The following is a 12,902-nucleotide window of genomic DNA, read 5'->3' as shown; positions in this document are numbered from 1 at the left end:
ATGCAACGTAAATTTCAGTATCCATCCAACTATAGTGAATTGGAACTTGATTCTCTTTTATCTAGTGTTGAAGATGATGAGATTTGTGTCAACTGTGAATTGCCAGAGGATATTTTAATGATTGATGACCAAGCGGATAGACTGTGCCAGGAAGTCGAAATACCTCAATTGAGTCAACAACAGGATCAAATCAACAATCACAACCAACCTGAACAAGTGTCAGTGCATGCATCAATTAGTTCTCAGCCTGCCAACTCACGTGACGATTGTATTCAATCAGGATTCGGTGACATTTCAACAGCTGATGTGAGTTTTCAAATTTTATCTGAAAGTGATTGGAAAAACAACAGACGTTTTCACACAAGATCCAAAACCATCAAAGCTTCAATATCACATGCAGTTAAAGACGCAAACGTTGATTTTTTGAACATCGCAGGTGCTATCAACAACGCTTATGAGCGTTTCATTACAGAAGTCATTTCTGATTCATCTCCTGACGATTGTGTAAGTCTCACATTTAGAAACCCTAGAGATGATAGAGAAATTTTCATCTATTTCAAAAAGAAAAACTTTGATAAAACTGAGTTTCTAGCCCGTGCTGAAAAATGTGCTCAGTCGAGTGGAGCTTTCATTGATGGTGGTGCTTTAGAAATATCAATAAATGTTATCAGAAATATCGTTGGATTAGGAAGACTGAATAGACTGCAACCCATTGAACAATTATCATCAAAAAGACTATCAGTTGTTCAGGTGAAAAACAAAGATGAGTACTGCGGTTATTATGCTATTGCATTAGGTAAATTTTATTCTGATAAGACCAAAGACGATATGAATGAATGGTGTTCCCTTCGCAAATATCACAAAAAGCTTAAAGCTTATGCAGCAATACTATTCACTGAGTTATCCATCACTATTGACGGTCCCATGAGCATCGATAAAGTAAACGACATTCAAAAACTCTTACCAGATTACCAAATTATCATTGTCGATTCAAAAACAAAACTGAAGTTATTTTCTGGTCCTAATGCTACAAAGAAGATCATCCTCGAATATCTTGATGCACCACATTTCAATCTCATTACCTCAATTGCAGGGTATATGCAATGTGATGAGTTCTGCACACGTTGTTGGTTAAAAATAAAGAAGGACAACCATTTGTGCAAAGATGCGTGTAATTCCTGTACATCTTTTCCGCAATGTAAACCGAATGAACCAATGAGCTGCAGAAAATGTAGGATTGAAATGAACAATATTCAATGCTGCAAAAATCACAAAGATTTAAACATATGTGGAAGGAAAATTAAGTGCAAGACTTGTTGGATTATACATAACACTAAAGAACAACATACCTGCGACGTCTATTATTGTCAAATCTGTATGCAAAAATATGCTATAACTCCCCACTATTGTTTCATCACTCCACTTTCAATGGCAGCTCTGATTAAACAAGATTGTGCTCCATCTATAATAGTCTTTTACGATATTGAATCCATGCAACAAAGTCAAGATCCAAATAAGGCTCTTCATGTACCAAATCTTTTGATATCCAGTACTCTTTGTGACAAATGTTTTGATTACACAACTATGAAAAGAAGTGATGATTGTGAAATTTGTGGTACGCAATATCAAAAATTCTACGGAGAAACATGCATAAAGAACTTTTGTGATTATATTTATAATGATATTTCATCAAAAGCTAGAGCCGCAGGTGCTGGAGTGAGAATCATTGCCCACAATCAAAAAGGATATGATGGACATTTCATCCTGAGAGACTTTTTTGTGAGGGAATTCCAAGTTGTTCCTGAAATAATAATGCAAGGATCAAAATTGTTGTACATACGAATGCAAAACTTAAGATTCATCGATTCTCTGTCATTGCTTCAACAACCATTAAGTGCTCTTTGTAAATCATTCAATATACCCGAAATGAAGAAAGGATTCTTTCCACATTATTTCAATATTCCTGCCAATCAAGATTACGACGGTCCAATACCAGATATAGAATATTATGGAGCTGATGAAATGAAACCCGCAATGAGAAATGATTTTATCACATGGTACGAGAAAGAAAAACTTTTAAACAAAGATTTCAACTTTAAAAAAGAGCTCGAAGAATACTGTCTCTCTGATGTCAACATTCTTACGACAGCAATGATGAAGTTTATTTCTCAGTTTAGAAATATAACAATGCTAAATCCTATAACTCGAAGATTCACATTAGCTTCTGTGGCGATGGAAACTTTCCGTGCTCGTCTTTTACAACCAAGAACTTTGAACATAACGCCAATTAAAGGATACACTTCAAGATTGCAGTCTATGTCTGCCTCGGTTTGGCTCGATTACCAACGCAGTATTTTAGGAAGTGATTATATGATCCTGAGAGAATTCAGAATAGGACCATTTTATGCTGATGGATATGAACCCGAAAAGAAAATTGCTTTTGAATTTTATGGGTGTCTTTTTCACGGGTGTCCAGTTTGCCATCCTCAACAAGACGAAAAATGTGCATTGCTAGGAGTTAAGTATGGAGATCTATATGCAAAGCTGCTTGATAAACGTTTCTACTATGAAAGAAGAGGAATAAAATTAGTGGAGATATGGGAACATGAATTTAATACAATGCGAACATTACCATATATTGCCGAAAGATTACATCATCGTCATGCTATCAAAGAAGTTGGTCCTATAGATATATTTGAAAGTTTCTTCGGAGGTAGAACTAATAATATAAAGTTTTATCATAAGTGTCAATCCAACGAAAAAGTCAAATATGTAGACTTTACATCATTATATCCCTTTGTGCTTAAAAAGAATTCTTTTCCTGCTGGTTCTCCTTTACTAATAGAAGAAAATTTCAGAAGAGACATTACCAGCTATTTTGGTTTTGTTAAGTGTAAAGTTCTACCTCCTAAGGATTTGAATATTCCGGTTTTACCTCTCAAAGTTAACAAAAAACTCGTTTTTCCCTTATGTAAGACTTGTGTATTAACAAATAATATGGAAGACTGTGAACATGAAGATATTGCCAGAATGATAACCAATACATGGACAACTATCGAATTGAAAACTGCTGTTGCATATGGTTATAAAATCATCAAAGTTTATCAAGTTTTACAATTCCAAGAGTCTAAAAATCTTTTTTCAGGATATATTGATATGTGGCTCAAGATAAAACAAGAGTCAAGTGGATGGCCATCATGGTGTGAAACTGAAACAGATAAAATTAATTACATCATTAATTATGAAAAACATGAAGAAATCAAGTTAGATCCAGGATCCATCGAAACCAATCCTGGTAAACGGAGTATCGCTAAGCTGATGTTAAATAGTTTATGGGGTAAATTCGCTCAGAATGCCAATCTCATGAAGACAACAATTGTAAGAAATTATGCTGATTTATACTCATTAATGAATGATGAAACTCTAGAAATCCACGGAGTCTACGAAGCTTCCCCATCTGTAATACTTGTACAACACAAAGTTGCTGAAGGTCATGAAGAAAAGATAAGGTCTTCAAAAGCAAATATTGCAATCGCTAGCTTTGTCACAGCATATGCCCGCCTCGAGCTATTTAACCTGATTCAAAAGATAGAAAGCGTTCGTGAGGGTAGAGTAATATACTTTGACACCGATTCGGTTGTATACATTGAGAAAGAAGGAGATCCTGAAATAAAATGCGGAGACTACTTAGGACAATTGACTGATGAAATTGGTAATGGAAATAAATGCGATAAATTTGTTACGCTTGGTCCCAAAAACTATGGATATGAAATTGTTAAACCAGATGGTTCAAGAAAAGCAACCATAAAAGTTAAGGGTATAAAACTGACTGTAAATACTTTAGAAACCATTAATTTAGAACGTCTTTGTCAAATGGTTGAAAAATATATTGAAGGTCATAAAACATCTTTAACTGTCAAACAAACGAACATAAAAGCATGTAAGTATACACACAAAGTGCATACAAATAGATTTCTTAAGATTTATCGAGCTGTGTCAGAGAAAAGAAGAATAGTTGGAAATAATACTAGACCCTTTGGCTATAAGTCATAAATTGTAAAAAAACTTACCTTAAAACCATTCTAATTGTCAATAAAAATTCGAATTGCAAAAGATACAAAATATTGCAACATTATTTCGTCAGAATACACGTTGGGAGCTTAGAGGTCGCTCCGATCTGCCAAGTAAGTATAAAATAGAGGAAAATATCGGAGATAAGTCATTCAGTTTTCTGCTTTCTTATATGAAACGTCTCTTATAACTCCTCTAACATCTCTAACATCTCTAACTTCTTTAGTTCTTTTTATTGTCTCCTTTTTAAAGTCTACTTGGAAGTATATTCAACATCAACATCATCATGACTGAAATAGTAAGAAGTTCAACACCGATTCAAGATAAAACTGCTTCAGATATCTCTGTCTTTCGAAGCAAATATCTTGGTGTCTTTACTCTTGTTTCTCCAATAGATTTGAAGAACCCATGGGCCTCTCCAATGGATGAACATCCTTTCAAACATGAAGGTAAATGGTTTTTCTCGCCTCATAAATTTGTTACAGAGTTTTTAAAGAAAAGTGAAAATCGAACTCAACTCTATGAAGCAGTTACTGATATGCTCTACAGCAAATTTTCCCGAAGCCGTTATTTGCAACATCGCTTATTAGCAACTGGCAGTTCCCTGATCGTTTATGCTGACCCGGAAGATAATATCCTAGGAATAGGGCTCAGTGCTGATCAAAGAGAGTCCAACAATCCATCATTATGGAAAGGCCAAAATATCTATGGTTTAGCTCTCATGGATTTACGAAATTATCTAAGAGAAAGCTGGAAGGAAGAAAATCTTGAAATGAAAGATGGTCTTTGCGTTAAGAAAGACAAAAAACGAAAAATTGATGCAGTTGATGAATAAACTGCTTCTTCAGTGATATTTTCATGTAATCTATATAAACATGAATTGAATGATCAAATAAAAATGATTTTCTCGATAAAAAATATGTCTCATTTCATTTTCAAACACCCTTTCACGTGTATGGTCGCAGGACCGACCTCCAGCGGTAAAACTGTCTTAGTTGAATCAATAATAGCTAATAGACGTGCATTGATACCAGGATTAAAAATTAACTCTAAAGTATTGTGGTGTTATGGTCAATGGCAACAAAGATTTTCCAAGCAAACTGATATAACATATCACGAAGGATTGATAGAAGATCCCTCACAATACGATCTCATCATAATAGATGATCTCATGAATGAAGCTTCTGCTGATACTAGACTTTTGAATTTGTTTACTAAAGGCAGTCATCACCTCAATATATCAGTTATATTCATAGTGCAAAATGTCTTTCATCAAGGCAAAAATATGCGAAATATAAGTTTGAATTGTCATTATCTACTTTTGATGAAAAATCCTAGAGACAAAGCTCAAATATATGCACTAGCTAGGCAATTGTACCCAATTGCAATCTCAAAATTTGTTGCAGCATACGAAGATGCTACTAAGCATCCTTACAGTTATATAAAGGTTGATCTGACACCAAATACACCTGATAATTTAAGAGTTCAAACTAATATCATTCCTACTTCTAACAAACACAAAATTATAGTGTATGAGATATAATGTCTCCTGAATTGAAAAATGCTCTATCTACACTTCAGTTAGCATCAAAAATCAAAAATCTTAAATTAAGAAAAGCTTTCTTGCTAGATCAATTCAAACATGATCCTAAAATATATAAAGCTATAAAAGAAATAGCAGTTAATATAGTTAATAAAAACGTGAAACTCTCAAGTGCTGATAAAAAGAAACTAAGAAAATACGGTAAAGAAATAGTACAATTAGCTACCGATAAAGCTAAGTCTAGAAGAAAGCAGCATATAGCTCAAAGCGGTGGTTATTTACCAATTGTTATTCCGACCATCGTCTCTTTATTATCATCTTTAATAAATGGCTAACTATCAGAAGAAGGAGTATGTTGTAAACTATGGAGCTGGAGCAACAAACGGTAAGGATTTCATCATGGATAAATTGCAAGGTCTCAACAAAAAACCTTCTAAATTGCAAAATATTTTGACTGTAGCACTGCGACTGTCACTGATAAAAGGGTATGATGATAAGTTTAAGTTGTTCATAAATGATAAATCTTTAAAAGATACAAATATCATTAAATATGTCCAACTAGCCTTCACAGCTAAAGCTAAACCGAAATGGAATCCTAACTTTTTACATATTTTGCGCAAAGCCAAGGTTAAAGCTAATGAAATAACAAATAAATCTCTGAAAGAAATACTAACAGGACAATCAAAGTTGAGAGAACAAGAATCATTTTCTTATCCTTCAGTTTTTACAATAACTGGAGATGCTCTTAACGATTACGATGATCTTGATAGTGATGCTGATAAAAAGGTTGATGCAGAGGTCAATGATAATCCGAAGGTAGAATTAGTACCTAGTGATGACGAAAAAACTGATTTAGAACCTGTGATTCAAACTAGAAAGGAACCAATAGTTAGTAGAAAAAGAAAAGCCAAAACCCTAGACATTGGAAACATCCGTAAAAGTGAACGCATTGCTAAGAAAAAAAGAAAAAGTAACAATGGAAGACCAATTATCGGATTCAACTGGATCACCCTTAGAGAAGGAGAATACTGATGCAATACTGCATGATATTTACTACTCTGTTACTAACCCCAACGCTTTTGCTTCTATTGATAAGTTATATCAAAGCGCTAAAGCAAAAGATAAAAGTATTACACGAGAAATCGTTAAAAATTGGTTGAAAAGTCAACTTACTTACACCTTACACAGGAAAAAGAGACAAAATTTCCGGAGAAATCGTATAATCGTAACTACTATTGATGAACAGTGGGAAGCGGATTTAGTTGAAATGCAAGAATTTTCGAGACAAAATAAAGGAATAAGATACATTCTAACTGTTATCGACTGTTTCAGTAAATATGCTTGGACACTACCTCTCAAAACTAAAGGAGCTGTGGATGTAACAAATGCCTTCAAAAAGTTATTCAAGGAACGTAAGCCTGAAATTTTGAGAACTGATAATGGCAAAGAATTTTTGAATACCCAAATGAAATCACTTTTAACTCAAAATGTGATCCGTCATTATACATCGAATAATCCGAAAGTTAAATGTGCTATAGTAGAAAGGTTTAATAGAACTTTGAAAGAAAAAATGTTCAAATATTTTACAGCTAAAGGTACACGTCGTTTCATAAATATATTAGATGACCTTGTTAGCTCTTATAATTCCAGTTATCACAGATCTATTAAAATGGCCCCAATAGATGTGAAAGAGAACCAAACACGGAATGTATTCAGAAATCTTTATGGAGCTGATAATTTACTTGACCTAGTAAGGAAAGAAAGTAATTCGAAAAGACCTCGTTTTGATATCGGCGAAAAAGTTAGAGTGAAATATGAGCTAGGAGTCTTTGACAAAGCCTTCTATCCAAATTGGTCAGAACAAATTTATAATATTTATGCAATCGATCAATCCGGTGAGAGAATCAGATATACACTCAAAGAATATGATGGTGAAAATATTATAAAAAGAAAATACTACGAGGACGAATTACAATCAGTTCGAGAAACTATTCATCGTATCGAGAAAATACTTAAAAGGAAGATTTCAAACGGTAAAACAAGTTATTTCGTGAAGTGGTTAGGATACCCCAGCAGATATAATTCATGGATACAAGTGGAGGATATCCAGCGACTAAGTTGAAAGATGCTCAGTTCATTCTATTCATTTTTCAAGTTTTGACGCTATTTTCTGTATCATTGATTTCACTAATTAATTTATCCTTGAATCTCGAAGAACAAAAACTTTGGATTGGACTACTATCAATGTCTCTAGGCTGTATGTTACCAGCCCCTCGACTAAATGTTAAACAAACATCTATATAAATACTTCTAGAAACAAATAAAAGCTTTTTTTATTCATCAAAAATGTCTCAGTCTTTTTATTTAGCCTTACCAAGCAATGTGAAAAGTTTGACTCATAATACAATTGCTAGTTACAAAACATACCTGCCAAACACATTGAAGCTTGGTGAGAATTGGGAAGTTGGTCTTGCGGAGATAACTTATACGAAAAGTTGGCTTAATGTCAAAAGTAAACACAAATTCACTTTGGTATCAACAGAGGATCATACACTGTCTAAAGATATTCATATACGTGCAGATTATTACAATAGCATCGAAAGTTTATGTACAGAATTAAATTTAGTTCTGGAAAGTTTAACTGAAACTTTTGGATACACAGCATCAGCACCATTTCTTGAATGGTCACCATTAGCTCAAAGAGTTCTACAAAGAGCAGGTATGAGTGCACGGAAGCCTGGAACCCTTCAGTTTGTTCATTTAGGTGCAGATTTAGAAGCTATGTTAGGATTTGATAATCCATTGCCAAAATCCATCTTGAAAAACAAAACGAATGTGCAAAATCTGTTTGGGAAGTCATTAGAAAATACAAATGCTAGAGTTGCTGACAGACATTATGATTTGAAAGCTGGTATACATGCACTCATGGTTTATTCGGATATTGTTGAACCTTCTATAGTTGGAAACATGCAAGCTCAGCTACTAAGGTCATGCAGAATAGACAGCAGTACTAAATATGGAGATGATACGAATATTATATTTGACAAACCTTATTACTTCCCTCTGATATGTAACGATATTAACTCGATATTAATTGATATAAAGGATGAAGTTGGTGAAAACATTCATTTCAATTTCGGTAGAGTTTTTGTAATTCTGCATTTCAGACAAAAATGGAGAGCTATTATTTAAGCCAGGCGGGTAATGGATTACCATTGCAAGCTTTCTCAGGTGTTAGATATCAAAAAGGTAATGGTTTCTTCGGAAGATTTTTCGTCTCGAAAATTTTACCTATTTTGAGATATTTAGGAGGTCAAGCTAAGGAGACAGGGAGAGCTATTCTGGGTGATGTGAAATCATCAGCGATCAGTAGAGCCTCTGATACAATGCAGAAGATAGCACAAGATACATTAAATGCTGTGAATTCAAAATCCTTTCAGGAAGGTGAAGGGAAGAAGGTTATAAAAAGAACCTTGAAACATAGAAAGAAGAGACGCTTGAATCAAGCTCTTTATAATTTTCTACAATGACCGCCATCCATAAACTTTCTGCTGAAGCACTATTACCCGAATTGGATCTGTTCACAGTACCACCGACACAAAAATCAATTGAAAGAAGCTATGAAACTCAACATCGACCTATTTCTTCTATAGAGAATAATAGTTTCATTGAATTCCATATCCCTACTTCAAAAGATGAATATATTCTGTTTCATGAATCTTATCTTTATTTTAAAATGAAGATTATTTTATCTAAAAAAGATGCAACTAAAAAAGAAGCTATAGCAATAAAAGCTGACGACTGGGTAAACGTAAAACCAGCTAATAACCTATTGCATACAATGATAAAACAAATTGAATTGAAAATAGGAAACAAGGAAGTCACCTCAAATGCTGGTACATATGCTTATAGAGCATATCTTGAAAATCTTTTAGGATTTGGTGGTGATGCGAAAAACAGTCACTTAGGCTGTGCTTTATGGACCAATAATGTAGAAGAAAGGAGGGAATATTTCCAACCAAGTGCCGCAACAACGGATCAAAGTACGAGCAATGTTGTCGAGTTATACGGAAGGCTACACACTGATCTAACATTTCAAGGTAAAGCCCTGTTAGGCGGGTGTGATTTGATAGTTAAATTAATTCTCAATTCACCAGAATTCGTTTTTGAATGTACGGAAGATATGTCTGTGCAGATGAAATTAATGGATGCTAGTTTATTTATTCATAGGTTGCAAGCTAATCAGAAGCTTGTTGTAGCGCACAATAAAGCTTTAGCTAATGCGCCAGCTAAATACCCTATAACTCGTATAGATGTTAAACATGTCCCTATAGCATCTGGTTCAATGGATGCTGTTTTGGATAATATTATAATCGGTCAGTTACCAAGACGTCTGTTTCTGGGTTGTGTGGCGAACTCAGCATTGAATGGTTCAAAGACTGAGAATCCTTTCTATTTTACCCATTACAATATAAGTAATGTTGTATGTTATCTTGATGGTGTTCAATATCCAAGCAATCCTTATCAACCGGATTTCGAAAAAAAACTATATGTACGTGAATATTCAGGACTTTTCCAGGCTATGAATATGAACTCAACTGAATCGACAATCAATATAAAGAGAAAGGACTACATTAAGGGTAACACAATATTCGGTTTCAATTTTTCTCCTGATTTATCGAATGGTTGTGATCTTGTTGGGCATGTGAACCCTCTTAAAAGAGGAACTTTGAGGGTAAATATCCGTTTCAAAAAAGCACTTACGGAAGTGATTGATGTCATTCTTTTCTGTGAATATGATAATATAATTGAAATTGATTCAGAAAGAAATGTTTCTTGTGATTTCAAATGAGAATGTATGACTATGAGATAGAAGAAATTTGCAAAGGAGTAGAAAACTTCGTGGGTGTATTTTCCCGTGATGAAATACCTACTATTCATCATTTTCCATGTAGTTTGATTCTAAATACGGACAAAAAGTCTCAGAGGGGGAGACACTGGGTTGCTTTCTGGTTAGACGAGCGCAGGTGCGAGTATTTTGACTCTTTTGGATTGCCTCCAATTTACAAAGAAATGCAAAAACTTTACAAGAACCGTCAGTTGATATGGAACGGTCGTCAGATTCAAAACCCTAATTCTAAAAACTGTGGTGCATTTTGTGTATCTTTTGTGAAAGAAAAAGCTAAAGGAAGAACCTTCAAAAGTTTCATCAATCTTTTCAAAAAAGATACTTCATCGAACGACAAAATCGCTTGGAAGATAATTGATAATGGCTAATTACGTTTTTGGAACAGCAAGGATGGAATGTGACTACATACCTTCACCAGAAAGATATTATGGTATGGAAATTTCAATGAATACTATGTATTACAATTTCAAAATATCATTTGACTTGGCTTTTGATGTATGTGGGCAACAAATCTACTGTCACATACCTCGATTGACTGCCGATGGCGAGGTTTCTCAACTTTTCAAGGAAGCAATCCCGAGCGAAATTATAAACTTTTTTGAGAAATTTCACGAAATATTCAAATCATCGTTTCCTGACTATTTCGTTGTAACGGATCCTGTATTAGCGTACATTTTAACTGAATCAGGAGTTCCGAATGTTCTTCAAGCTGATAACTGTATTGTTCGTTATCATTCACCATCTAAATCTTTCCGCTCTCGCATGGCAAGCATCTTTATTCATAACAAGTTTTGTAGGTATATAAAAAGAAAAATGATGTAATTCTGTCAATGTATGTCAATCTGCATTACTCTTTCTATTTGCTTTAAAAATAAAAATAAAATTTGTATCACTATATACATTTGTTATTTTCTATACGCGTTTAAGTATACTTTTACTTAGAGGGAGCTACTCACTAAATATCTATTTTAATTTATAAATACTGCTTTTTGCCTCCATTATCTCATTTGTCTTTATAATGTGCATCGGTGACAATGGATCGTCTTGCTTTAGCTTTAGAACTTGTGAATGATTCAGTAAACGTGCAAAATCTCAAGTTAGAAGAAAAGCTCAAACAACGTGAAGCCAAATACAAGAAGCTGCAAAAATTGAATAGAAGACTTTGGAAACAAAATGTTCGTATGAATAATGAAATCGCAATTAAAGAAGAATTATTGGAGGTTTTTGAGCATCAAATGAATTATCTCGAGTATGTTTATGAACAATTCAGTGAGCAGAAAACTTATATCGCCTATCTCGAAAAACAATTGCGGAAATTACTGTTCAATGTGAAAGAAAATTAACTTCCAAATGGATACCAACCCTGTTATAAGTAATATGGTGATAAGGTATCAGCTTAAGGAGTTTCCTTGCAAACTAATCGATTTGAAAAACGTTTTCCACAATATTGATTACAGACCGAGTAGATTCAATGGAGCTATCCTGAAAATATGCGGTGGTTGTTGTTTGATATTCAGAAATGGCAAGATAAACGTAGTTGGAGTAAAAAGTATCAATCAAGGCGAAAAATGCATCAAAACGTTTTGTAAAATGCTGAAAATACCATATCTCAAAATTGCTCGAGAAGTCGTGAATATGGTTGGTACTGCAAATTTCGCAACTAAAATAAACCTAACTAAGTTGGCTCTCCAATGTCCTGAAATATTCACTTACAACCCTGAATTATATCCTGCTATATACTACACTGAAGACAGAAAAAAATGTATACTCTTTCATACAGGAAAGATGATTATTACTGGATGTAAATCATATAAAGAAATATTACAACTTTATGATATTGTTCGACTGCATCTTATACATAATGAGTTCATATAAAGGTTATGAATACATTTTCATAATCGTTATAACAATAATAGTTATATTCTCGACTATTGTCAAACATTTTTTGGTCGAAAACTACGTAAATAATACTATTTTATCCTGAAAATGACTTTTTTTATCATATTGGCACTTTTTCTAACTTTTTTGTTCATAGATGGCGCTTGCGCATGCGCGGGTCAGTTTTCTCTGACTTAGAAAATTTTTTGGTTCTTGGGCAGTGAGAGACGGGGGGGGGTAAATCCACGCGCAACTGTCAAAAAGACCTGTCAATGTGAAGAGGGGTCGGGGAGAACCACTTTAAGTTTTGCTTTCAACTGTTCAACATGGCCCCTAATCCAGTGACTATTGTTCTCCCCGACCCCAATTTCCCTAACAACGTCGAAAGCCTTGCTTCGATAATATACCACATCCCACCGCATCATCTGATAGGTACCACCACGACCATCAGGGTGGGATGTGGTATAGGTTTTCCTCCAGAGGAGCGATATTTCGCGCACT

General features: G+C 34.2%; 2 protein-coding genes across 2 annotated transcripts; both read left to right on the top strand.

Annotated features, from left to right (window-relative positions):
* On the top strand, positions 1-4,053 carry LOC149094957 (uncharacterized). Its single transcript, XM_089266167.1, has one exon. The coding sequence runs from the start codon at positions 1-3 to the stop codon at positions 4,051-4,053; it is 4,053 nt and encodes a 1,350-aa protein (XP_089122293.1).
* A 5,087-nt stretch (positions 4,054-9,140) lies between these two features.
* LOC149094956 (uncharacterized protein F54H12.2-like) lies at positions 9,141-10,466 on the top strand. Its single transcript, XM_089266163.1, has one exon. It carries the CDS (start codon positions 9,141-9,143, stop codon positions 10,464-10,466), a length of 1,326 nt encoding a protein of 441 aa, XP_089122289.1.
* Positions 10,467-12,902: the final 2,436 nt, after the last annotated feature.

The sequence above is a fragment of the Tetranychus urticae genome, chromosome 1 (assembly GCF_039701765.1).
Source record: "Tetranychus urticae isolate SD_2017Ah chromosome 1, NJAU_TeUrti_SD_1.0, whole genome shotgun sequence".
NCBI classification, from domain to species: domain Eukaryota; kingdom Metazoa; phylum Arthropoda; class Arachnida; order Trombidiformes; family Tetranychidae; genus Tetranychus; species Tetranychus urticae.
Note: the sequence above shows the minus strand (reverse complement) of the source record. Positions and strands in the feature narration are given on the sequence as shown.